At 30.9% G+C, this 27,739-nt stretch overlaps 4 protein-coding genes across 7 annotated transcripts; 3 read left to right on the forward strand and 1 right to left on the reverse strand.

Annotated features, from left to right (window-relative positions):
- The first annotated feature begins 2,939 nt into the window (after positions 1–2,939).
- Positions 2,940–5,476, forward strand: LOC118051192 (EG45-like domain containing protein). 4 transcript variants are annotated; one of them, XM_035061771.2, is made up of 4 exons: positions 2,940–3,149; positions 4,618–4,786; positions 4,892–5,192; positions 5,278–5,476. In XM_035061771.2, the coding sequence occupies exons 2-4, from the start codon at positions 4,672–4,674 to the stop codon at positions 5,282–5,284; spliced, it is 423 nt and encodes a 140-aa protein (XP_034917662.1). In that variant the 5' UTR covers positions 2,940–3,149; positions 4,618–4,671; the 3' UTR covers positions 5,285–5,476. The 4 variants fall into 4 exon arrangements, with proteins under 4 accessions (XP_034917662.1, XP_034917661.1, XP_034917663.1 ...); XM_035061770.2 differs by having other exon boundaries at positions 4,621–4,786; XM_035061772.2 differs by having other exon boundaries at positions 4,642–4,786.
- A 9,206-nt stretch (positions 5,477–14,682) lies between these two features.
- On the forward strand, positions 14,683–17,205 carry LOC118051191 (probable histone H2A variant 3). The gene is made up of 2 exons (XM_035061769.2): positions 14,683–14,875; positions 16,757–17,205. The coding sequence occupies exons 1-2, from the start codon at positions 14,768–14,770 to the stop codon at positions 17,051–17,053; spliced, it is 405 nt and encodes a 134-aa protein (XP_034917660.1). The 5' UTR covers positions 14,683–14,767; the 3' UTR covers positions 17,054–17,205.
- A 2,369-nt stretch (positions 17,206–19,574) lies between these two features.
- Positions 19,575–23,660, forward strand: LOC118051190 (probable histone H2A variant 3). Its single transcript, XM_035061767.2, has 2 exons — positions 19,575–19,779; positions 23,129–23,660. Exons 1-2 carry the CDS (start codon positions 19,672–19,674, stop codon positions 23,423–23,425), a joined length of 405 nt encoding a protein of 134 aa, XP_034917658.1. The 5' UTR covers positions 19,575–19,671; the 3' UTR covers positions 23,426–23,660.
- A 415-nt stretch (positions 23,661–24,075) lies between these two features.
- On the reverse strand, positions 24,076–26,547 carry LOC118051189 (3-ketoacyl-CoA synthase 11). Its single transcript, XM_035061766.2, has 2 exons — positions 26,407–26,547; positions 24,076–26,163 (listed from the first exon to the last, which is right to left on the reverse strand). The coding sequence occupies exon 2, from the start codon at positions 25,936–25,938 to the stop codon at positions 24,406–24,408; it is 1,533 nt and encodes a 510-aa protein (XP_034917657.1). The 5' UTR covers positions 25,939–26,163; positions 26,407–26,547; the 3' UTR covers positions 24,076–24,405.
- Positions 26,548–27,739: the final 1,192 nt, after the last annotated feature.

Here is a 27,739-nt window from a genome sequence, read left to right on the forward strand (position 1 = left end):
CAGAGGGCAGGCGCAACTCTTGAATGAGTAGACTCTTGGAAGAGTGGTGAGCTAGTGATCATATTGAGATACTTAGATAATGATTGTCGCACTTGGAAATCTATGTTTCAGGGGGTGTTGTAAGCCTTAGTGTGAGGCTTGATGAATCATTCGGGACTGAGCATGGATGATACGCTCGAAGGGGAATGTTGTGTCCCAGAGACAAGCGTGAACACTCTTCAGATGTGATGTGTGAGACCATCTGGTTGAAGTGATCCTTTTGTGTGAGAAAATGTGTGCTTTTTGGTGACTCTGGTGATTGAAAGGTTGGGCGAGTACTTGTAAGCTTGGCCACAGACGCTCTCGGAATTGTAAGCTTGGAAGAGCTGCAGGATGCAAACTTGTGCTGAAGAAGCAAGAGGACAATTGCCCACATAAATGACAAAAGGGGTGATTGTTAGGAAGTTGTCATTATTGTGGTAACTACTCCACTACAAGTTGTACAAGTGGGACTATGAATTATGTCATAATTCATGCCATGTTTTAAGGCTTTATTGTCTCCTCCATGTTGACAAAATGTGCTGGAGGAGCTCATCCATTTACCTATAAAAGAGGCATGTTTTGAGAGCAAAAATGAGAGAGATTGAGAGTGCAAAAGAGAGGAAGAGAGGAAGAGGATTTGCTGCCATAGACAGCAGCCCTGCTACCATATGCAGTAGTTTGTTTGAGCTGGGAGTAGAGTAGAGTGGATGTGATCCTCCTCCTCCATGTATTTATTATATCCTTTCTCTATCTCTAATAAAATGAACCTCTCTCGTGGATGTAGGTAATTTGCCGAACCACGTAAAATATCGTGTGTCAGTGTGCTTACCCTCCTATGAGCAAAGATCAGTTCATCACCAGTTACGGAACTTCCCCACCATATATTATTTCCATATATCTCACATTTTGAATGCTAAAGATGTGTTTATTGATAAGGTAGCAAAACAAATAAGGAAATGATCGATTCTGACTAAGTCTCGTCTCGTCTCCTTGCATATTACAAATTGAAATCACAGAAAAGTAGGATGTGTGTACATATCACGAATTGATATCACTTTAAAAGTTTTAGTACATGGTTAAAGCACAGATTATTTCACTATGTTTATGCTTGTAATTAGTGGCATTATGTTAATTATTTTATAAAACTTATTTAAAAGAAAATAAAGAGACAATTATGAGAGAAAAATCCTATATGAATGTATTATTATTATTATTATTTTTAATGGAGCTTGGATTTTATATTTTACATTTTTTTTTATCTTTTCTTTAAAGTAAATTATGATGAATTATTAATAGTATGTTACTAGTTAATTAATGATAGATGATTATAAAAAAATTTATTATAGAACTTTAAACTCAACAAATTTTATGATAATTAGAGAGTAACTAGATATGTAGATACTTGCAGAGCGTATTACTCTCATTCAATATAGTTGTTCTTCAATTAGCCCACCATTTACTGATGCATTTCTCTATGTGTTTATTTAGTTTTCCTTCTGCTATAGTTGTTTGTCATCCCCCCCACTCGCCCCTACAGCGCTCACAAAACTCTTGATGGTTTCCAAAAAGATACATGTTAACTCTTTCTTTTATATATATATATATATATATATATATTCTTTCTGTGTTAAATTGTTAGGATATTGCCATTTAGTAGCAATACCCGACCACAAAGCAAGTGGAAGCACCATTAGTGCCACTAATGGTGGCATGTTTTAAGCCATGTTTTAAGGCTTTATTGTCCCCTCCATGTTGACAAAATGTGCTGGAGAAGCACATCACATTTGCCTATAAAAGAGGCATGTTTTGAGAGCTAAATGTGACAGGTTGTGAGTACAATAGAGAGACTAAGGAGAGAAAGAGGGGGCTGCCAAGGGCAGCAGCCCTGCTGCCATTGCAACAGCTGTAAGGGCATCAATGAGAGCTGGGAGTAGAGTGTGATCCTCCTTCTCTATGTATTTATTTTGTATCCTTTCTCTTTCTCTAAATAATATTAACTTTTTCCCGTGGATGTAGGTGATTTGTCGAACCACGTTAAATATTGTGTCAGTGTGCTTGCCCTCTTATGAGCAATAATCATTACATCACCAGTCGGATTCCCCAACAATATATGATAACGATATATGAAATTTTATGTGATGAGGGCCAACAAAGCACTCGGCACTTTTGTCCTCTTACCCAATCTTTATTTAGAGTAGAAGTCTATTATATTTTTATTTTTTTTTGTAAATATGATATACAGACCAACTTATATGCACCTCAATTAATTCCTTAAGGTTTTGAAGTTAATAACTATGTAAATCTTTAGTAACCCTAAAAATTGTAGAACTCGAATTGATACCCTTTGAAAAACAAATATAAAATCTAATTAGTTAAGTTACATTTTTTAAATTTTATATATTACTTTTCTTGGTGTGATGGTTGGTTTTTACTGTTATGGTAGGGAAAAAAGTTGATAATTCGATACTTTAACCATTTTACTTCTATTTGGATGGATCCTCTTGTAAATATTTACTAAGCATAGCATGATGATTAAAATAATAACTAATTTGATACATTAATTCAGCCTGAATTGAATCGTGTTTAAGAAAAACAGTCACAACCCCACTATAGCAAAATAAGTTTTCATCCACATAAGTGTGCGTGAAAGCCTTCCACCTATCTTTTGTAAGGTTTGAGTTCAGCTTGCCACGCGCCTTGGTGGATAATTCAGTTACATTTCGATTCATTTTAATTTCTAAAATAGATAAAATAATGTTTTAATTTTTTCTATTTTTTTTTATAATTATGACAACCTTTCTCAACTAGGCCGATGTAATAATTTTGATTCCAACCATCCTACAGGCTTGCCCCACAAATTGACAAAGGAAGCTGCCTAAAAATGGACTGGCATTAGCTAGGAAGTTAAATTTGCCAGATAACTTCCTATATTTAGCTTCCTCCCTCCTTGACCATAGCCTCCAAGCTTTTAATTTTAGATTTACTCTCCTTAATTTCTAGATTATTGTCTTGTAAATACGGTATAAATCCCTACCTGTACATACATATAAACCCAGTTAAAAATCCAGAAACGTTCAATATTTTTCTCGCAGAGCCCGTCCCTTGAGTTTGAGAACACGTTATTTCAGGTATTCTTCCCCTCTCTCTTGATCATATGATCAATTCTTTGGAACGTTGGTTGATGTTGATATTGTTCTATAAATTGCTTGCAAATTACCAAGAAATGGATAGCAAGATTCATCCATATATCTGCTAAGATCATTGAGGACAAACCATCTAGCAGGTTGTCAAGACATCCACAAAATATTATTCAGCACTCTCAGATCCATTGCTTCTATTGTTTTCTCTTAATTATGCGAAGAAATGGCCCAAAGACCTTGAAAACTCCCCCCCGAGGACGGCGAATATTGCTTGGTCTCAGGCACCGGAACCTGCATTTAGCAAAGATCCGGCTGCTGAGATTTTTTTACTTTGCTCCCTTTACCTGAATGTTTACAGAATTTATCTTTACCTAGACGGAAAACAATAAGCCCTCGCGAAGACGGCACCCTGACTTGGTTGCATTGCATGTTACGAGATCGTTTGATTACTTCTGTATATTACTGCAAAATTGGAATTGCATTTTCTGTGAGATATTTGCTTGTTTTACCTTCGTGGCCTCACAGTTGTTTTACAGAAATATTTGTGTTTTTAGATACTAGTAAGCTATATAAATCCAAAATCACTATTTGTTGCCTTGCCCCGAGGAGGGGTTGGAAATTTCCTTCTAAACGGTGTTTTTAAAATAATTTATAATTATTTTTATTTAAAATTAATTTTTAATGTTTTTAAATAATTTTGATGTGCTAATGTCAAAAATAATTTAAAAAAATATATATAATATATATTATTTTAATGTATCTCCTAGAAAAAAGTATTTTAAAAAACAAACGTTACCATATTTTCAAATACCCCCTAATAATTAAGAAAATAAAAATATAATAAGATTTGTTATAAATAAAATATTTAAAGAACAAGAATAATTAGAAAATATAAAAAATATTTAGTTTTTATTTATATACGTCAAAAAATTATTACAAACCTTTATATAGAAAAAATTAAAAATATATATTATTACTAAAAAGAAAAAAAAAGATATTCTTTAAATAGAAAAATTATAAGAGCCTAATTATATTGAATAAAAAACTAAAAAAAATATCTAAATTAAAAAACAAAGAAATTAAAAAAAAAAAAGTTATTTGATGTCAACTAGTGCATTAATTAATGTTTGATATGAATGTGTGTTATAAATGTTTGATTTAAAAAAATATATATTAATACATTAAACCATAAAAAACAATAAAAAATATTAGTTTAATATTTTTCAAACCAAATATATTTTTAAAACAAACTTTAATATAATTTCAAATACAAAAATAAATGATGCCAGGCGTGATAAATGGAATTACATTAATATCTAGTGACTAGTATTAACGTTGAAAATAAAACTGGTTAATATACAGTTGTCATTTATAGAAGCTTATTTAGCTAATTCCTTCTATTTCTCTTGCAATTAACATTTATGTGTAATATATACACTTATATATGTATCTGCAGCAGAACTCTCACCACAGAGTGCAGTGGTTTTTCTTAACATTGTGAGCTTGCAACATGCCAACACTCCGGAAGACCTCTCCATTTCTACTCTTATTGCTCCTGGCAACACTCTTCCATCTCTCAATTGGCGATGTGGGCACCAGTTCCCACTACAGACCCCCATATTTACGTAAGTGCCCAGTACTGCTACATCTACAAACATACGACTTCCATAACTGAAATTCGAAAGCTTCTCCCTCCTAATCCCTAACATGTTTTTTATGGTGTGATGCAGCCACTGCCTGTTATGGGAACTCATCATCACATTTCCCGTCAAGCAACATGTTTGCCGCGGCCGGCGAGGGAATATGGGACAATGGCGCCGCCTGTGGAAGACAGTACCTGGTGAGATGCATCAGTGCAGCTGTCCCGAGAACTTGTCTTCCGGACCAAATCATTCAGGTTAGGATTGTTGATCGAGCACAAACATCAAGGTCAAGGCCTTCATCGAATGGGGCTACGATAGTCCTCTCCTCTACCGCTTTTGGCACCATCGCAGATCCTTCGGCAAGATTGGTTAACGTAGAATTCCAGCAGTAAGTCATGCTTGTCTTGTCTCTCTCTCAATCTTAGACTTTTCCATTTGGAACATATCTAAACGTGGCATGCTTTGGCGTGCAGGGTTTGATGAAGAAGAAGAAGAACGGTTGCTTCAAGATAAAGTGCAAGCGGTTGAGATTAAGCCAATGTGATGAGTTACGTGGGTTAGCTACCTAGCTATTTGTCTTAATTGTGGAATATTTGTGCTTTTCAACTTGTTCATTGAATTGAATATTAAGCATATTATTAATAAATTACCTTTCTTTTTTCTTGAGGACAATTCTTCGTTTCTTCTTCGTTTCCAGAATTGAAGAGTATGGAGGAAACCTTTTAATTGACAAATTCTAATGTAAAGAATGCAATAACCCATTTTCTTACTCCATTTCTAATATATTTTCAAAAAAATAAAAAGAGAAAGATTAGGCAGTGAAGTAGCAAGTGATGGAGGAAAGATCAGGGACCAAGATACAGCATGGATCCATTATTAACATAACTAGGAAAGATTTGAAATTAAAAGGAAAGTATTACAAAATAAAAGGATTTGAAATTGAAATTAAAAATAAATGAATTTAAGACTTAAATCTAATTTAACAATAAAAATACGAGCATGCAAAATGCAGAGAGGAAGGAGCAAAAATAATTATTATTCAAAATAATTATTCAATTAAATAAATAAAATAATAAAACAAAAATTTTTATGTTAAAATTTCTCCATATAGCTCCAATCTTTATTTTTCATATATTCTTAGCAGATTTGAGTCTTGATTTCATGAATTATTAGGCATACAATATATAGTTAAAAAGCTTTAGATGTTTAGTTTCTAGATCAACTTTAATTGCAACAAAAATCCACCAGTAACTCTAGATATGTTCCAAATAATACACAAAAGTCTAGTTTGATATATTTGACAATTCGTTTACTAACTTTGACCTTCTGAAATATTATGTTCACAAACTCCATTTAACCACAAAATTTACCATAATATATATATATATATATATATATATATATATATATATATATATATATATATATATATATATATATGTGTGTGTGTGTGTGTGTGTGTGTGTGTGTATGTATGTATGTATGTATTTTCCTGTAAAATTTCAACTTTATCTAATATACGATTTGAAAAATATTTTCAATGTCGCAAAATTGATATGGGTTCAATTATGCTGGTCACTGCAATTATACAAGTAAATATTTGTTATTTGCTAGCAAAATCTCCCAATAATTTTAAATTACAGGATCAAGTTTCCCTTAATGAGCTTTAAAGTGAAATTCCCTCTCTTCTAAATATGTAAGTTCTTATCAAAGTAATTCTAACTCTATGACGGATAACTTAACTTGCAAATAAAAATACAATGTTGTAATTAGGACCATATAAACCTCAAAATAATTGATAAGCATGCTAGAAAGGATTGTTCTGATAGCCTTTGTAGGTTAAACAATCAACACGAATGCAACACTTTTTAGTTTTTTTCCAAACCAGAAACGACCATTTGAGCTATTCTAAATTGAAAAAATTTAAAAAAAAAATCAATACAAATTAATTTCACCAGTTATTCTCAACAAAGGATCAAACTCAAATAATTAAAAGTAATTATCTAATTTGTGGAAACTTTTCTTTTGATTTGCGAAATACAAACCCCTGTTCATCATTCCCAATTCAAGAATCGGCAGCAATATTCTAATCGATTAGCATTTCTTCACTTGTGGTTTGAATTGTTTCTTTAATTACTAGAACAAACTCAATAAAGGATCAAACTCAAGCAATTAAAAGTAATTATTTATGATAATTGATGACCATCTCTGTGTCACACACTCAAGTAAAGTGATAAAAGAAAGAGAAAGCAAGGAATGGGACAAAGAACAACCGGGGCTAAATAGTTCTATTTTCTTACAAGTGCGGTCCAAAGTAATGGGAACGGTGCCAAGAAATTATCATGTTTCCGAGAAGCCCGGATCAGGATTGTTTCGTGGGTTCCATGCAAATAAAGTGAACGTAAAGCCACAAAAAGACAGCAAAAATGAACTAATTTGCGTGACATGCGATCATCAATTATCGAATAAGGGCGCTGATATGATATCTAATTACCTAATCGGTGCTCTGAAGAATTTGAAGACATTCAACATCATGAACGAGAAGGCATGCCAATGCCATGTGCTTGATGACACAGTCAGCGCTGTTTTAGGAGTGTTTAAGAGGGAGTAGGAATTATTTTTTTAAAATATTTTTTATTTAAAAATATATTTAAATAATATTTTTTATATTATCTAAAAATATTAAAAAAAATAAATTTTTAAATCATTTATATTTGAAATGAAATACCAAACGGGGCAAAATTAGCTCCATTGTGAACGTGAACTAAAAGGCTCTTATATGTTTAGGAATATGGTTGCGGTTGTTTTTTAAAATGTTTTTTATTCAAAAAAATATGTCAATAATTTTTTTTTTATTTTTGAAATCAGCATATCAAAATAATTTGAAAACATCAAAATATATTAATTCAAAATAAAAAAAAAATAATTTTTTTTAAAAAATACTTTTAAAACATAACAACAAAGACAATCTGACATCATAGTGTCTGAACTCTTCTTCTGGTGGCAACTGGATCCTTGTTTGTGTCGTGGCGTTGGAGAAGCCTAATCGTCTCCTCGCCTCCTAGCTTGCAACCACTAACCTCTTATTAATTAACATTAACAATGGACTCCATGATCTATCACTATCAGGGGGGGGAATGTCTATGGCGGAAATCACGCATTATTTATATATACAAAGACAATTCACAGCTAGCTGCAACAAATCTTACAATATGATTGATCTTTGTTGGATATTTGTTTAAAGAATATGATTAATGGTCATGTTTGAAGTGAAATTAAATGTAGAATTCACTCATTTTTAGGTTTAAAATGTTTTTGAAATTTTATCTTCATTGTATGCTTTTTAAGATAAAACATTAAACTTGTTAAATAAATTACAGTGAATGAAAAATTAATCTTAAAAACTTATTGGTTATCATGTTTTAATGAAACTTAAAACTGTTTAAATTTGTTTATTCAATATAGAAAAAAACACAAAACTTTTTTTAGTATTTATAAAGTAAAAAGTTGGAAAGTTTTAAACCCAAATGACACTCAAGCTTTTAAAGGAGAAATATCTTGAGCAAAATGAGCTTTGGGTTTAAACTAACATAATGCACGAGCCTAACTTGGGCTCGGGCTTCAAGCCTGGTCTGGACTTGTTGTAAAATAATATTTTGAATAATAAAAGATTATTTTTTACTAATTAAAATTTAAACTTAAACCTGGTTCATAAAAAATTATTTCTTCCAGCTTATTATTTTGTCAAGTCTAACCCATGAATGTTAACAATCTTTTTCATGATCATTTTATGCAAATTTAAACAGTTTTTCAGTTAAAAAAATTCATATTTGTGGCCACTATATTTAGATTTCATTATTGATTTATGATGATAAATCAAATATTGATAATGGTTGGAATTAATTCCAAATTAATTATTTAAATTTTTAACTTTTACAATTCACTATAACAAAAAAAATGGGTGAAAAAGAATTTGAAAAAATATTTTTAAAATTTTTATACACCTTTTCTCATCTCATTTTTATTATTGTTTTTTTTTTTTAGTTTTCTTTTCAAACTTAGAGCTTGGTTCATCTTGTTAAGATATATATATAAATAGCAATAGTTATGAAATGGAAAACTTCAACAACAAAAAAAACTATCCTGATGGTACTTTTAATTAAATTAATAATGTAGATTTATTTATATATTTCTTTGATTTTTTTTATATAATTAATATATTTAGATATGATTATTGCTCGTAATAATAATTTCATAAACTAACAACATAATTGAATAAATCTAAGATATCAATAGGTTAAAGCTCAAAGCAGACATAACCATAAGCATATAAACAGGTTTGAATCAAGCAGAAACATCCAAACACTTTAGGTTTCAATCAATTTCACAAGAACACAAATTAAATACAAAATAAATCACCTCGATAATAAACACATATATCTTGTCCTCCTAGTCTCATCATGAGACATTGATCATCATGTTATATGCTTTGGGCCAGTTGGGCATTAATTACCGGGCTCAGTATTTGTTTTCCTGTGATGCCTAAAACTTTGGATATCACTCGCCACGCTGACTTGATTTTTCTTGACATGTCATCAGTCCCGACTAGCATCACTAATTTCAAACTCGTTTAGTTTTATTATAATAATTATTTTTTTAAATATTTTTTATTTAAAAATATATTAAAATAATATATTTTTTTATTTTTTAAAATTTACGTTTTATATCAACATGTGAAATGATTTGAAAAGATTAAAAAAAATTATTTAAAATAAAAAAAATTTATTTTTTTATGAAAATTCTTTTAAAACGAAAAATAAACAATTTCTTGATTTAAAACTTCAATTATCTAGCATCACAGCCTATTGAGTTTATTTTTTACATGATTTGATTAAAGCTAAAGTAGTTTTATTTATTAATTAATTATTATTATTAATAATAATAAAAACTAAAACCCCTTGGAAAATAATTGTAGCGTCAAGGGGTAAAAAAATTGTTCAATAAAATAGTGTAGTGTTAAGCGGTATTTTTATATTTTCATAATATGTTTTTGTTATTATAATTTAAGTTGAGAGGCAATTTGATATTTAATCAAATATAAAAAAATATAAAAAACAATTAACATACATAGTAAAACAACAAAAATACCCTTTAAATTAGAAAATTTAAGCATGGGATGCATGGGATGCGCCCGCGCACTTTGACTAATGCGTGTCGCGCTTTCCAGTGTCCAAAAATATTCTCCCATCGTGTCATTGGTGTAGCACTGTCATGTTTTTTTCTTGTTGATGTGGCATGTGTTAGTGTTAGTGGCTCAGTTTGTTGTTGATGGATATTTTTATCTCTCTCTCCTTCCTTAAAAAGTATAGCTTGACCATCTTTGTTGTTAGTATTTCAACTTCAATCCTTATTATTTTGATTTTTAATCTTTTATCTTAGCTTTTTTGTAGAAGTTTTATTTTTTTTTAATTTCATCCTTTAATCTCAATTTACCAAATATTACATTCTTCATTTTGATCTTTATTTTGTGGATTTCTAAATTTTTCCTTGACTATTTCGTAAACATTTTAGTGGTTTTCAATTTCACTCTTCAATTTAATTTGAAGGTATTATGCTTTTCAATTTGGTTTTTATTGTTTTAATTTTTTTTTTGGTCCTTTTGTAAAAATTATTATTCTTTTAAAATTCATCTTTTAATTACAAACATTGTTTTTATTTTTATGTCAATTTTGAATTTAATTCTTTTGATTTATTCGTGTCTTTTTACTATATTAATTTTTTCTTTTAAATTAAATAAAAAAATTTGTTTTTCAATCTTGATCCTCATTATTTTAATTTCTATTTTTTAATTTTTTTGTATAATTAAATATTTATTTTTTAATTTTATCTTTTAATATTTAATTGATTGAAAATTAAACTTCATAGTTTTTCCAGATTAGATGTTTCGGGTATAATAACCCAATCATGGGTTTGAAAATTTTAATGCAAGTATAACAGGATATCCCAAGTTGACTCAACTTTAATTACTAGGGTTATAGGTTTGTCATGCTAACTTGGATTGACCAATACCGATTTTTTTACCTCATTTGGTTCTTCTGTATTTAATGGGTTGTGGATCCATCTACTATCGTTTCTTTTTTTCTTATCTAATTGAATCAAAGCTTGCTTATTCATCCTAGTTAGGACTATGACTTGAATTATGTATTTTTCTTATAAAAAAAAAACACATTTGTAGCAATCAAATATCATTTTTTTTATGCCAAAACTGCAGCCCTGTGACAAAACACGAGTACCAAGGCTAGTACAAAACTCAAAATATTGTATGTAACAATCTCAACAATCCCAATATATATATATATATATATATATATATATATATATATATATATATAACTAAAATTTTGGCAGAGCTATATTTTGTATTTTTAATACTAAATTATCAACTCGAAAAATTCTCAACCTGTAAATAACAATCACAATACTCATCCTATCATATTGGACTTTCATAACTCAATCATAATATTAACTTTATATTTTTTATAGAGTTAGCATTATAATATTTCTATATATTAAATATTTAAAACTAATTAGTTCAGAGCATACATCATTTTCTTTTATAAATAAATATGTTTAAATAAGTATACAACGAAACTATAAAGGGTGACTTTATTAAATTACATCATTCACAAAAGATAATTTAAACATTTCAATTCTTAAAATTAAAAGTATATATAACAATAAAATGTTTTTTTCAAGTACATCATTTACTTAACGAAAAAGACACTTATTCATACAACTATTTCCTGACTTGAGGGTGCAAGATACATAGAAACATATTAATATGACTTAGGATAATGGTTGAATTCCTGAGTCAAGGAGAATAAAATTCTCCTTTTCGATTCTTCATTAACATTAACTCCTTAATTCTCCAACAATCCACTTGATTTGTTTAAAACTACTGTCTCATGTTAATGAAGTCCAAGTCAAAACCCTTTCCTTTTTCTTTTTATTTTTTTATTTTTTTTTTATCTTTTGTCATGGACTAAAACTCTACAAGAAAAGAATGTGAGATTTTTTCTCTCTTCTAACAAAAATTATTATTTGTATAATTTATCAACATTAATTATCTATTGTTTTATATAGTTTCTAAACAATTTTTATCAAAACTCTATTGCCCTAGTTTTTCCTTTTATTTAGCCAAAACCTATTTAAGAAAAAAATTGAGAGAGATTTTTTTAGTTTGATTTTTGTTTTTTTATAACTGATTTATTGGTGTTTTGAGTTGGGAGATTAATTTTTTTTTTAGGTTTTTAGGGTGTTTTGATTCGTGTTTTAGGTAATAATGGTTTGAAAAAAAAAAAAGATTTTAGGGTAAAAAAAAACCCTCCCCCTCTAATCTTGCCACCCGGCATAGTGGTGGTCGAAATTTGGATAGTTGCCCGATAAGCTATAGGTCACTTACTAGAAAAATAATTGAAAAAATAGAAAAAGGTTTACATCGTCCACTTTAGAGTCCCGAAGTGAGTTGGCCGGGTTAAACTATATTAAAAAAAAGTCTATGTATAGGCCTAGGCTTTTTAATTCAGATCGCGAGGATGGCCTCATTTGATTTGTTTTTTTTTATATATATTATTTTCATTTTAATTTTTAAGATATTTTAGTTATATTAATTTATTGAATCATTGAATTATTAAGATTTTATTTCGGTTATTATTTAAAATAGGTTTGGAATTTTGAAATAAAATTCAAAATATCTTCATTTCCAATTTCCTTAACGTTATTGACAAACTATCTTGGTCTTTATAAAGTTTTTTAGTGGCATATTTCGTTTGCTTTATTGGATTTGAGTGGAGTAATTTATTATATAAATAGTAGATAAATAATACTCATTTAATCATAATCAAATAAATATGTTAATGATTCCGGTGTTTATATTTTTATTCGATTCAAGTCATGGATTTAATATAATAGCTTGAGATGGTACATAGATAAAAAATGTCATCATCTCAATAATTAAAAAAAAAATATTTTGAAAATATAATTTATTTTGAGTTCATAATTAAAATCTTACTTACAATTAGAAAATACATCTTTTGCTTCTTTTTTCTTTACAATTAAAAAACAAAATTTTCACTATTTTTTATTATATTATATATCATAATTCCTATAAAAATAATCTTAATCATTCAATCTTAACTTGCAACTAAATTTTTCTTAAAGAACAAGAAAATTATTCTCGTTGATTTTTATAACACATATAATTATTATTTTAATATCATATTACAAATCTTATAAAAATTAATCTTAATTTCAAACTATAATTGAACTTAAATTTAAAATTATGAATACCATGAAAAAATAATATGGATGATGAATGTATATAATCATATTAATCACGAGAATTTGCTGAATAGAGCATGATATTAATACATAATAAAATAATTTTATATTATTAAAACCATTTATAATATTAATATTTTATATTTAAGTTTTAAAAACAAAATAATTGAGTATGTGTGATTTTAAGCATTAACCAGATTACTAGAATGCACTACGCCGCGACCCAGACCAATTTTATTTAACATAACAAAATCTAGGTATTGTTAATGTTTTTCTAGTAGAAAAAAATTTAAATCGTGTGGGGATTGACTCAATCAACTTAGTGGGTCCAAAGACAATAAAAAAAATCAGTAAAAATATAGTTTGACTCTAAATAAATATTTAAGATGATAGTTTTTTTTTTATATATAAATATTAAGATAATAACATATTGGATCAATTTGGTTCAACCATGGTTGACTTGCCAATTTCGCATGCCGAGTTCATAAGACCATGATAACCCATAGAAAATAAATCAAAACAAATTATGAAGCTTTTTTTTTTTTTTATAAACCCAATATTAAATGATGAAATTAAAAAAAACGACCCGAATCAACCCGAGTTAACTGCCAAACTCGTGATTCGGGTCATGAGTTCAGAATAATCTAATAGAAAGCAAATTCAAACAAATTATGAAACCCTATCTCCAATCAACTGAGTGTTCAAATATGAAATTGAAAAAAAAAAATTAAAAAAAAAAAAAAAAAAACAACTCAAGTTAACTTGGGTTAACCCACGAAACCCATGACCTGAGTTATAAAACAGGATAATCTTATAAAAAATAAATCAAAAACAAATATGAAGTCTAATTTTTAATCAATCCAATATTAAGGAATGAAATTAAAATAAAAAGTTAATAAAAAAAAACCCGAGTTAACATAGTTAACTCGTTTTTAAATTATAAGACAAGGATAACCTTATAAATAAAGTAAATTGAAAAAAATTATGAAATCCAATTTCTAATAATTTAATGTTAAAGATTAAAATAAAAAAAATAGATTAAAAAATTTTAATTTTTTTTTAAAAAATATGAAGTTTAATCTAATAAATTAATCTTAAATGATGAAATTTAAAATTAAAAAAAATTATTTGAGTAAATAATATATATATATATTTTTAAAAAAATTAGTACTGAAGCTTATAATTAATGATATTTTGTAAGTTATTCCAAAATAAAATAAAATTAATGAACCATGAAAAATAAACGTGAGTTCTCATGGAGTAAAACTGTCACCAGCTATAGCTTTCTCATTCACCTTCTGTTTTAGTTTTTTTTTTTTTTTTAATCGTTAATGTTAGTAATATTTTTTGTTAATAAATATAAATCTGTAATTTTTTTATTATTATGTTGGGACTCCCACGGAGATAAGATTATGTTTCCATTCCTACCCTAAAAGAATTCAATATAACTCCCACAAAGCCAAAGGCATTTCAGTTTACAAAAAATTCAGGGGCATTTAACTTTGGATCCTACAATATATAAGGCGTCCTTTGGTTTTCCTCGCACTGTCCCCAAAAAAATATTCTAAGAAAATCTAACAAAGAAGAGCAAAGTCTCTGTGTGTTTGGTTTTTGGAAGAGAAGATGTCAGGGAAAGGAGCAAAGGGATTGTTAACAAGCAAAACTCCAGCTCAATCTAAGGAGAAAGACAAGAAGAAATCCACCTCTCGCTCTTCTCGTGCTGGTCTTCAGGTTTTTTTTTTGTTCTTCTTTATTTTTTTGGTTCTTTTGATGGGGTTTTTGAGTTCTTGATTTTGTTTTAGTCTTAATTGCGTACGTGCTTGAAGGGTTATGATTATTTAGTGATTTTTAGTTATTTTATTATTTTTTTTTTTTTATAGTTCTTGTTTCTGGCTTTTTGCATGAGTTTATTAAATATATAGAGTGCAAGTTTTTTTTTTTTGAATTATTTGAGCCACGAGGAACTACGGTGATTTTTTTCATTCATTTATTTTGAGATTTTGTGTTGCTATGTTTATTTTTAGGCTTTATAATTGAGTAATCAGTTTGTGAAAGGGAAAGATAAATTGAGATTTGTGTGAAAGTTGAGGGATAACTATTGTGCTTTGTTGAGCTTGGATTTTACAGTTTGGAAATCGAAACTTTCTGAAATTTGAGAGTAAATGCTGGGTTTTCTTTATTTTCCTTAAATTATAACGCTAGATGAATTGATAACTCCGAGGATTTGGTATGAATGTGAGAACTAGAATAATAGGCAATTATGGTGTAAATAGGCTTAAAGGAGAACGCAGTTGCAAGTGCAGAGAAATTTGAAAAAAAAAGGATATAGTTTCTTGAGAGAAAACCAACCTTGTTTTCTTCATGAATTTAGTTTCTCGAGTAACCCACATTTTCCATAAATTTCTTTTATGTGAATGCAATCAGAGGCTGATTGAAGAATGTACCTTAAAAAGTCGCAAACACATGTTATAGCGTGGGATGTTGTCACGAACAAAGATTGTAATGCTTTCCTTTGCAATATTTTGATGTGTTGTGAAGAGTGTTGATTTGTTAGGGCATTTGGTTGGTTCCTTGAGGTGCTCAACAAGGAATTTCATGAGCTTGGGTAGATATTTCTAATAGAGGAACTGGATTTTGTATTGAATTGAATAATGATTTGGGGCAAACCTGATTTAGTAATATAGTTTTTCCCCTTTTCTTTTTTTAATTGAAATTTTTTATTTATCATATTTGTTTTTTTTATTGTTATTTATTTTATTTCAAATAATTTATGAAATTTTTTTTTAATCCCATCCTCTTTTGACATTTTTATCTGTCAAATTTGATCTTTATTATTTTGATTGCTACTTGTTTTATTTGAAATATTTTATGAAATTGGAATTTTTTTTTCAATTTCATCCTCTAACTTTTTTATCTATCAGATTTGATCTATATTCTTTTAATAATTTTTTTTTTTAAAAATAAAACATTAATAAGTTATTTTTCAGTGTATTTTTTATGAGACAAGCAAATACTTTGCTGAATAATTATGTTTTTCATAGGGCATGCAGTTGAGGACTTTGAGGTGTTTATTTAGGTTTTACAAATTGACAGATAGAGTTAAGCGTTACAGATGGCTTTTTTGGTTTTGGTCCCGAAATTTTCATGATATTTTAGAAATGTGAATAAGTATGAAGTAGTAGAACTTATCAATTCCAGGCAGGAGTAATTTAGTTAACTCATAATTAGGAGAGATTCTTTTTGAGTTAATATATGGAGCCAAAAGCTCTTCTGGATATCAGTTGTTTTTTAATCTTTGGATCGATGATGTTATTTGAAGCAGTGTGGACATAATTTCCTCATCTTGTGCACTGCCTATATTGCTTAACTCTTTGACCATCAGAACTTTGTTTTTTTATGCTTATGGCCGTTTATTTTCAATTTCTTGGGCTACTTATTGTACTTGCATCTCATTGTGCTCTTTCTTTGAGCTTTGTTTTAGATCACACAGCTAGAATACAGTTGCTTCTTAGTTGTTCGGTTATAGGTTCTAGTTTTGTTCTTGGCTACAACTGTGGAGTGGCATTTTGCATTACCACTGATCTATTTCATTTTATGTCATCATCCATGCAGTTTCCTGTCGGGCGTATCCACCGCCTTCTGAAGTCAAGAGCAACAGCCCATGGAAGAGTGGGAGCAACGGCAGCCGTGTACTCTGCTGCTATCTTGGAGTACCTGACGGCAGAAGTGTTGGAGCTGGCAGGAAATGCAAGCAAGGATCTGAAGGTAAAACGTATTACACCGAGGCATTTACAGTTAGCAATCCGTGGTGATGAAGAGCTAGACACCCTTATAAAAGGAACCATAGCTGGTGGTGGTGTGATCCCTCACATCCACAAGTCGCTAATCAACAAATCCTCCAAGGAATAATGCTATTTCGGTCCTTTGCATTATTAAGAACACATAGGATGGATTGCTGTGTAATTGAACAATGCATTGCTTCGTTTGTGACAGCTTGCAAATTGTGATTTTTAGGTTGAAAAGGAAGGTTCTAGCATATATTTTCAATTACTTTTCTTTCATTTTTACTCTATAATTTATTTTCACGTTTTATAAGAGATTTTAAAATAGGTTAAACAAAAGAATGTCTTGGAATAAGCTAGTTTCTTCTTCTTCTTCTTTGAAGTTTAGTTTCTTAAAAAATAAATAATTTAATATATATATATATATATATATATATATATATTAGATTAATTAAGAATGTTTTGTAGATATTATTTTATTAAAAATTCCAAACAAACAACAAGAACACTGATTAGACAAAAGGATCTTAGTTGGGGAGGAGTTTTTATATCCTTATTTTAAATTGTCCTGACTCTTTCTTCGGTATGGTTCTGTAGCTGATCGTCGATCAACCACTGGTTTTGCAGTTTTTATTGGTCATAATCTCATCTCTTGGGGGCTAAGAAACAAGCTACCATCTCTAGATCAACTGCTGAAGCTAAATACAGATCCCTTGCTTCCACCATAGCTAAACTCATGTAGCATGTCAATTTATTCAAGATGCTTGGCCTCTCTGTTCTTGTCCCTACGCAAAGAATCTTGTATTTCACTATCGAACCAAGCACATCAAGATTGGCGCTCACTTTATTCGTTAACAAGTAGCTCGTGGGTGAAGGTCGCGATGTGACGGTGAAGGTGGCGTGTGATGGTGGTGAAGTTCCATTATAATTTGTTTTATTATTATTATTATTATTATTATTATTATTATTAATATGGATACTATTAGTTTATATTTTAATTAATTTTATAAGCCTTGAAATTAATAATAATATAAATATTTAGTAAACATGATTATTCATTTAGAGTTAAATCTTGCTTTGGTAGTGGAAGGTCTTTACCTTGTGTGTGTGACTATTCTCTAAACTCTTGCATTCTGTGTTTTTTTTTTTTTTTTTTTCTGCGAAGATGATTAATACTATAAAATTAAAAATTGTAGTGTCTAGGAGGCATAGTTCATTGCATGCATAGAGATGAGGTCTGTACATGCAAAACAAAATTTATGACTGAATTTATTTTTTATTTTAGAATGGTTGAGAATGTGATAGTTGTTTTTTAAAGTAATTTTTGTTTGGAAATATATTAAAATAATAGTTTTTTTTTAATATTTTTTATATTAGCACATCAAAATTATTTAAAAATACAAAAATTTTAATTTAAAATAAAAAAATATTTTTAAAATACAAAAATAAATATGCTTTTAATTTTTTAATGAGAAGTTGTAAAGGGATTTTGTTGGACACCAGGACACCAAGATTCTACCCATGTTTTAAAATAAAACCTTGCTATAGCTTTTGCTTTTTCGAAAATTCGAGGCTATAGATAGGATCTTTATGTTATAGGGGTATTCTTCACATGGGGTTTTGATAATAAAAAAAACACGCAATATTCTTAGTTATATCATCATTAATGAATTATTTATTACAAAATCTAATCTTAATAAAATATTTATTAAAAAATTAGTTATTGTTCATCAATGTGAACGTGGGTTTTGGAAAGAAACATCAAAGTATTAAAAGAATTTTTTTTTCCACTTTAAGTAATTGGAAGATGTTGATGGATAATAAAGTAGTAAAGGAACTTTTTTTCTATCAATACTAATTGAGAATGTGGTGTAAATCACTTTTCATAAAAAATTTAATTTAATTTTTATTAAAAATTTAATTTTTATATGTTTTAAATTATTTTGATTAGCTAATTTTAAAAATAATTTTTTAAAAAATAAAAAAAATATTATTTTAATACTTTTTAGCATGAAAAATAATTTAAAACCACAATCATACTCCTTAAGTTACCGAGAGGAAACTTATTAAAAGATGTTGATGAATTATGAAAAAAAAAGAAGTTATGATAACTTATAAATTATACTTGAAAAAAAAAATTTGATTAATGTTTCATAATAAAATAGATAAATTCAGAAGAGATGAACATATATTTGTTAATAAAATAAAATAAATATTTCTTTGAATATATATTTTTTAAAAATATAAAGATATATTTCTTTCATCCTTTTATTTTAGTTTTTTTTCAGACAGTAATCACTGTACGTTCATAGTGGGTCCAACTGGACCCACTCAAACCCAATCAAGTCAAAAGCCATCATTTCAATTTTTTTAACACATTTGAGGGATCTGAAGTGATAAAATATCTAAAATTCAAGGACTAAATTGCCTTCTTTAAGACCATAGGGTTAAATGTGAAAGAAGCATAATATCCACCTGCTGACTGGGTTTTTCTTGCCACATCATTGGTCCCAGGAATAAAAGGTACATGTTGCCATTCCTACCCTTTAAGAAATCCATATATAACTCCACAAACCAGTGGCGGTTCTGTAATTTTACCATTCATTCAGGGTATTTACCTTAACATACCACTTTATATGAACTTCCTGTTGGTTCATCTCGCGTTGTCTCAAAAAGAACAAATCTAACAAAATCTAACAAAACAAGAGCATAGTCTGTTTGTGTGTTTGGTTTTTGGAAGAGAAGATGTCGGGGAAAGGAGCAAAGGGGTTGTTAACAAGCAAAACTCCAGCCCAATCTAAAGATAAAGACAAGAAGAAACCCACCTCTCGCTCTTCGCGTGCTGGTCTTCAGGTTTTTTTTTTTTTTCTTGTTTTTGTTTCCTTTGATGGTTTTTTTGAGTTTTGCTTTTGTTTTAATCTTTATTGCGTATGTGCTCGAAGGGTTATGATTATTTAGTGTTTTTTAGTTATTTTCGTAATGGGTTTTTATTTTGGTTCTTGTTTCTGGGTTTTTGCTGGGGCTTATTGAAGATTTTGAGTGCAAGTCTTTTTTTAAAATACTTGGGACATTAGAAACTACGATGATTTTGTTAATCGATTTTATTGAAGTTTTGTGGTAATGTTTTGTTTTTTTTTTTCAAAAGAATATTGTTAGGTTTTGTAACTGGGTGATCGATTTGTGAAGAGAAAATAAACAGAGATTTATGTGAAATTGAGCGGAACTTGTGCTTAAGGTGACCAGGATAAATATTGTGCCTAGTGGAGCTGGGATTTTGAAGTTTGGAAATCTAAAATATATGAAATTGAGATTAAATATTGGGTTTTCTTTATTTTTCTCAAATTATCATGCCAGCCGCATTGATGACTCCGAGGATTTGGTAGAAAAAAGTGAGAACTAGAATTATAAGCAAATGTAATGTAAATAGGCTCAAAGAGAATGTAGTAGCCATTGGAGAGAAGGTGAACAAAGGAAGAATTTAGTTTCTTGATAGAAAACTAGCCCCTGGCTTCCTAAGAATTTCCTTTCTTGATTAATTCACATTTTCCAGAAATCTCTTTAATGCGAATACAATCAGAGGCTGGTAGAAGTACTTTCCATTAAAATGTCTCAACTAGATGTTACAGCTTGGGATGTTCCTGTATAAACAAAGTTTGTATCCTTGTCCTTGGCAATCATTTGATGTTTTCTGAGTGTCTACCATGACTAAGTTTCGATTGGTGTTGATTTGTTAGGGATTTTGAGTGGTCCTTTGAGATACTCAGATATGGACTTTCTTGAGCTTGGGTAGCTTGAGGTTAGAGGGGAAATGAAATTTGTTAAATTGAATACAAGTCAGGTGGAGTAAGTGTGATTTAGGAATATAGTTTGGTGGTATATATTTTAAAATGGATGATGAGAATGGTGAACAATTATGCTTTTTCATGGGGCATAAATTTGAGGACTTTAAGGTATCTATTTTCTCCAGAGTAACTGGGTGGTTCATGAGTTACTGAAGAGCATTATTGAGTTGTTTAGATTTTTACCAAATGAATGTTAAAGTTTAGTATTACAGGTGGCTCTTTTGGTCCTGTAACATGCATGATATTTCAGAAATGTGATTAGTTTGGAGTAGCTTAGGCATTATCACATACCCATGAAAGATTCTTTGAGTTAGTCGGATTAAATAATGACATGCCAAGCATTTAGATACATGGAGCCAAAAGTTCAGGTCATCAATTATTTTTCGATCTTAGATCAATCAATCGAAATTAGTGCAGATATATTTGCACTTCTTTTGCATTGCCTATGTTGCTTACCTCTTCACAAATTCACAAAAAGTTTTTGGTTCTATATGCTTCTCAAGAGCATTGTCTTTTAGATGTCTTATGCTACTTGTTGTACTTGTGTCTCATTAACAAGTCAAACATTTAGATGCATGGAGCCAAGAGTTATTCAGGTCATCAGTTATTTGTTGATCTTAGATCAATGATGTTATCTAAAGTTCCGCGGATGTATTTGCACTTCTTTTGTGTTGCCTATGTTGCTTACCTCATCATAAATTTGCACCAAATGGTTCTATATGCTTCTCATGAGTGTTGTCTTTTAGATGTCTTAGGCTACTTGGTGTACATGTATCTCATCTCGTACTAACTTTAAACTTTGTTTTAGATCACATTTTCAGAGAGGTACTAACTTTAAACTTTGTTTTAGATCACATGTTCAGAGAGATACACACAGCTATAACACAGTTGAGAAATTTTAACTAGTGGCATCCTACAAGTTACGGCTTGGTCCCATTTATTAGCATGTCATGTCATTAAAAAATCCATGTCAGCAACATAAAAAAATAAATTCTGAGAAATTGCACTTGCCGGAACAAACATAAATACAGATTGCAACTGCAAACCACTACATTTCTGTCTTACTGTCATGTTAGATTTGTCTACTGTGTTGAAAAGGAAACAGGAATGCTTACAAGGAATTTCATGATTCCTATTCTAGACCTAGAGAAAAGTTAGGCTTGATTCATGAGCCTTGGAGCCCTGAGAAAATGTATGTCATGTCATTAAAAAATCCATGTCAGCAACATAAAAAAATAAATTCTGAGAAATTGCACTTGCCGGAACAAACATAAATACAGATTGCAACTGCAAACCACTACATTTCTGTCTTACTGTCGTGTTAGATTTGTCTACTGTGTTGAAAAGGAAACAGGAATGCTTACAAGGAATTTCATGATTCATATTCTAGACCTAGAGAAAAGTAAGGCTTGATTCATGAGCCTTGGAGCCCTGAGAAAATGTAAACTCTTTACTAACCCTTTCCCAACTTCACCCATAGCCTTTAAGACATCAATTGGGTCTTCTTGCTCACCTGCTTTCTCTTGATCCCGCTTCTGGGAGAAGTAAACAAAGGGATCAGGTGGATGTTTTTAATAAGATTTCTAAGCCGCTCTAGAACAGATTATATCATGAGAGGACACTATTAGAGGAATTTTTGAATGACACTCCATTATACCTTTGAGCAAATCTCTCCCGTGTTAGTACAATAAAATATTACTATTTAATCAATTCAAGTCCCAATTTTTCCAATCAAATTAGACTCTCTTGATATTTCAAATTTCAATAGCATTTGTTTTGGGATTGACCTAAATGTGAGTGGCGGCTGTTGGCTGCGCCATGCAAGAGAGAGGAAGGGCCGCTAGCTATGCCGTGTGAGAGAGAGGAAGGGGGATGGGCTGTGATTTTTTAGGGACTTCTCATTACATGGATGAAAAGAAGAGGGAAGATTTTTATTTTTATTTTGTTGACATGGATTTTTTAATGACATGGTATACAAATAAATTGGTCCAAGTCCTAACTAATAGGATGTCACTGGTTACAGTTTGAGCACCATAAAATTTCTCTAATAGTTGCTTCTTGGTTGTAGGTTCTAGTCTTGACCCTGGTTACAACTATGGTGTATCATTGTGCTTGACTACTGATTGTGGTATTGTATTTTTGCTATTTGGCCATCATGGCGTTGAGGATTTGATTATTGTTACCTTTTGCGTGTACTAGTAGGGGAGGAGTGTGTTCTAGGAATTTGTGACTTTGACCCAGGACTTGTAAGCGTATGACCCATTTTCAGCAAAGTGTTTCCTTTTTAGAGCTAGCCATTTGTAGTTGTACATAAACATAAAAGATTTGACCATCTATTTCCTTCTGTATCATCCTTGCAGTTTCCTGTTGGGCGAATTCACCGCCTTCTGAAGTCAAGAGCAACAGCCCATGGAAGAGTGGGTGCAACAGCAGCTGTTTACTCTGCTGCTATCTTGGAGTACCTGACTGCAGAAGTGTTAGAGCTGGCAGGAAATGCAAGCAAGGATCTGAAGGTGAAACGTATAACACCTAGGCATTTGCAGTTAGCAATCCGTGGTGATGAAGAGCTAGACACCCTTATAAAAGGAACCATAGCTGGTGGTGGTGTGATCCCTCACATCCACAAGTCGCTAATCAACAAATCCTCCAAGGAATGATTACTATTTCGTTCCATTGTGTTATTAAAACTGCATCCGCATGATGGATTGCTGTGTTGTGTACATTGCGTGATAATTCTTAGTCCATTTTCATCTGGACGATAGCTGGTTTCGTTTTCGTCCTGGTGGTAACTGAACAATGTATGGTTTCGTTTGTGACAGTTTGCAAGTTGCGAGACAATCCTCTAGGTTGAACATAAAGTTGCTAGAATATATTTTCAGTTACTGTTGTGCACATTTTTACTCAAATCATGGTTTTAAAAAAATGTTTCAGAAGATGCCAGTTTAATTTCCCAGCTAGTAAAGCTATGATTGCCACGAACGGAGGGAGCTCTGCATGTTTAAAATCTTACAGCCATGTTTTAGTCAGTCCTGGGTATTCCGATGCGTACTTGGGATTTGGGGTATAAGATGCTAGTTCTCCGATATCTTCTAATTCGAGCATGATGATACTCGGTTTCAGCCCTTTGAGATAGGTAACTTTTAGGTTCCTGGTTAGGGGCAACCCATTATATCCACATTTCAAGCCATCATCAGTGCGCAATCATTCTTTTCTAACGTTGGATGATATGCTTTCAATTTCTATTGCAATTGGCAACCATTGTCGAATGTTGTGATAAAAATCCATGTCTGGAACGAGAACGCAAATCTATAGTAATGACAGAGTAGATTCTCATTTCTCACAAAGGGAGCTAGAACAAAACGGGCAATGCCAGAAATGAAAAACACTAACTGCAACAAAGAGGATAAATGAATTGTATAGAAGCTACATTCTGCTCAATGGAGGATAACCTAGTTTCAAGTCATGAGCAAAGAACTTCATACTGGTCAGTCAGAGTTCAAAACAAAAACCATAAATCAGTCATAGTTCTCTAATAAATCTGCAGCAAAAGCAAAGACATGGTAAAGGCTTCATAACTCAAAGACTGTTGCTACCACCACCGGAAACACATCCCTGCGAACCAATGAAACTGCTGTACTTACTGTATGACTGAAAATTTTGGAACATCCACCGGGAACTGGTCAATCTCATCCATCCATGGATTCTTCTCCTTGGCTGGATTTATGGTCCGCAGAGCCTTCCAGACAGCACTGTTACACTTGAACCCAGACCCAAAAGCAATCTGCCATGTTCTGTCTCCCTTCTTTATCCTCCCTTTGGCTTCTGAATAAGCCAATTCATACCAAAGAGAGCTACTTGAAGTGTTGCCAAATCGATAGAGTGTCATCCTGGAAGGTTCCATATGCCAATCTGAAAGGTGGAGGTTATTTTCCAATTCATCCAGCACAGCTCTCCCCCCAGCATGAATACAGAAATGCTCAAAAGCCAATTTAAAATCTGGGATGTATGGCTTTAACTTCATCTTAAAGAATTTCTTCCCCACCAATGTGGCAAAGAAGAGCAGCTGTTCAGACATTGGCAAAACAAGAGGGCCAAGGGTAGTGATATTAGTCTTTAAAGCATCCCCTGCAACTGCCATCAAGTCCTTCGACAAAGAAACTCCAACCTTCCCAGTAGAATCCTCTTGTTGAGTAACACAGGAGAAGCACTTATCATCAGCACCCTTATTTGTCCTAACAGTATGAACCAATTGATACTTAGAACGCCACCAGTCCGATCTTTTATTTGAAAGCAAAACAGCAGCTCCTCCCATTCTAAACAAGCAATTTGAGAGAAGCATCGACTTATCATTCCCAAAATACCAATTCAAGGTGATGTTTTCCATGCTAACAACTAAAGCGTAAGAATTAGGATGCACTTGAAGAAGATGTTTGGCAAGATCAATTGATATCAACCCAGCACTACAACCCATACCACCAAGATTATAACTAAGAATGTTCCCCCTTAACTTATAATGGTTGATCACCATGGCAGATAAGGATGGTGTTGGGTTAAACAAGCTGCAATTCACAATCAGAATCCCAATATCTTTCGGTTTCACGGATGTCTTCTCAAGCAGCTGGTCGATTGCACCAAACATTACAGCCTCAGCTTCCTTCCTTGCTTCAGCCATGCACGGATTGGGAGGAACTCTCAAAACAGCCTCGGGGAGATAAGTTGACTCCCCAAGCCCGGACCTCTCAAGAATTTTCCTTTGAAACTCCATGCTCGTCTCAGTGAAAGCACCTGTCAACTGCGACCTTTCCATAAAAATCTTCCTAGTACATTTCCTAGAATCCTCAGGCTTATAGCATGCAAAATCCACTAGGTAAACAGGGCGGGGCCGAGTAAGGAAATAAAGGGTCAATAAAAACACGAGGAGGGTCGAACACAGGATCACAGATATGAGATTGAATTTAAGATGGTCCCAAAGGTCATGTAGATCTTGGATGGAGAATGTGGATAGTTGTGCGGCGATAACGACAACAATAGGTGATAGAAACAGGAACATTCCATGAGTAATTAGGTAATGATAACCAAGTTTCACATATTTCAGCTTCACTGACTGCTTGAAGTCAGGGAGTTTTCTCGAAGATGATGACTGGATCAAGGGAGTTTTCGACTCAGACATTGTTGTAAGATTTGTTCAACAAAGGTGGTCAAAATCAAAATTTTCCTAACAAAAGTAGTTGAAATCCAATCGGAATTGGAATCTTTGAGGACTTTCAAAAGTAAACAGGAAAAGGATTTAAACTCTAAAAAACCTTTAAAGACCAGTACAAAAGATCAAAACACAAACTTTTGCATCACAGAAACCGGCAATGCAATAGAAAGAAGTCAAAGATCCTCAACAACCCTGCAAAATAAGAGAAAACCCATCACCAAACTACATCAACACATCATTTACATTCTCAAAGGTACAAAAATGTTCAACCTTGTTAGCATAAAAGAGATGTACAAGAAGTCTTTCTTTATCACAGAAAGAAATGACAGATAAATGGGCGAAAAACAAGCAAATATTAAGTCATTTCAAGCAGCTCAAAAAGACCCAGCATAGAAATTCCAACAATGAAGTAAGATGAAGGAAAAAAAGACTGACCTTGAATGAGAAATCTGAGAAATGGATGCCCTATCTCATGTCTGAGAAACCAATGGACATGAGAAAAGGAAATCCGAAAACACTCTGTTTTTTTTTTTTTTAATAGTTTTATGTGCTTTGTTTTTCGTGTTGTGCTCGAGCTTTTAAGGTGTCGTGTGGCAAAACACTGTTGCTTGTGGTGGGCCCCCGTCTTCCCCTTCGAAGAAACTCCACCTGTCTTAATTGACTAATGGGATGCCGACACGTTGTGAACCCCCACTATTTAACGGTCAAGAAGAGCAACTATATGTTTGAATGTCTGGTCTAAGATGGTGTTCTAGATGAATAATATTTAATTATAGTTTAATATTTATTATTGATTATTTAATCCCTATGCTAATTAAAAAATAAACAATCATTTAATCTATGTTGATTATGCTTCATTTATCAGCGTTTTATCCAAAAAAAAAAAATGATTAAACTATAATTGAATTGAGTGGATATAAAAATAAGAAATCAAAAATATAATATTTGAAACTAAAATATTATATTTAAATATTTTAGGAAGGAGGAGGGGAGAAGAGGGAGAGATAGATGAAGAATTGAATGCTTTTGATGATGATAGTGATGGGATAGTTTTGGATTTTTGTAAAAAGGTAGTTTTTGAAAAGGTCGTTTTTTACAAAGGAGTTCTAATCCGATAGTGATTTGAGTTTTTATTTCTTCTTTATTTATATATATATTATTATTATCAACGTCATGTATTTTTTGCCTCCCGTATTGTGGGTCTTTGTTGTACATGATGAAAATAGTTTTTTTTTTTTTTTTTTTTTTGCGTGTGGAATTCTTAATGGAAACCAAGATTTTTCAATAGGTCCTAATAGTTATTAATTTTTTATTGAAATTAGTTTATAAAACATTTATAAGATGTTTTCAAGGTTTATTTACATTTAAAGTTAAAACCATGAATGATTTTGTAATTTAATATGAGGACTCTAATAACAAATATCATTGTATTTTAAAATCTAATTAAAAATAAATAAATAAAATATTTTGATAACAAAAAATTTAAATTCAAAATAAATTTGTAGATTAAATAATGAACATGTAGACTCATGAGTCTGTAATTGAATTTAACTAATGAAAAATATTTGTGAGAATAATAAAACCCAAAACAGATAATATTTGGTCAGTTAGATCGAGTTGTGACAAGTAGCAAATCTTACTTAAGTTAATTATTACCGTAAAAAAGAGGAAAAACTAAAAACAAATGAGTATTTTATAAAATATTTTTTTTAATAAAAGAAATACATATAAACATGTGTAATCTAATAGTTGCATATATTCAATAATT

Source organism: Populus alba, chromosome 18 (genome assembly GCF_005239225.2).
Source record: "Populus alba chromosome 18, ASM523922v2, whole genome shotgun sequence".
Lineage (NCBI taxonomy): Eukaryota > Viridiplantae > Streptophyta > Magnoliopsida > Malpighiales > Salicaceae > Populus > Populus alba.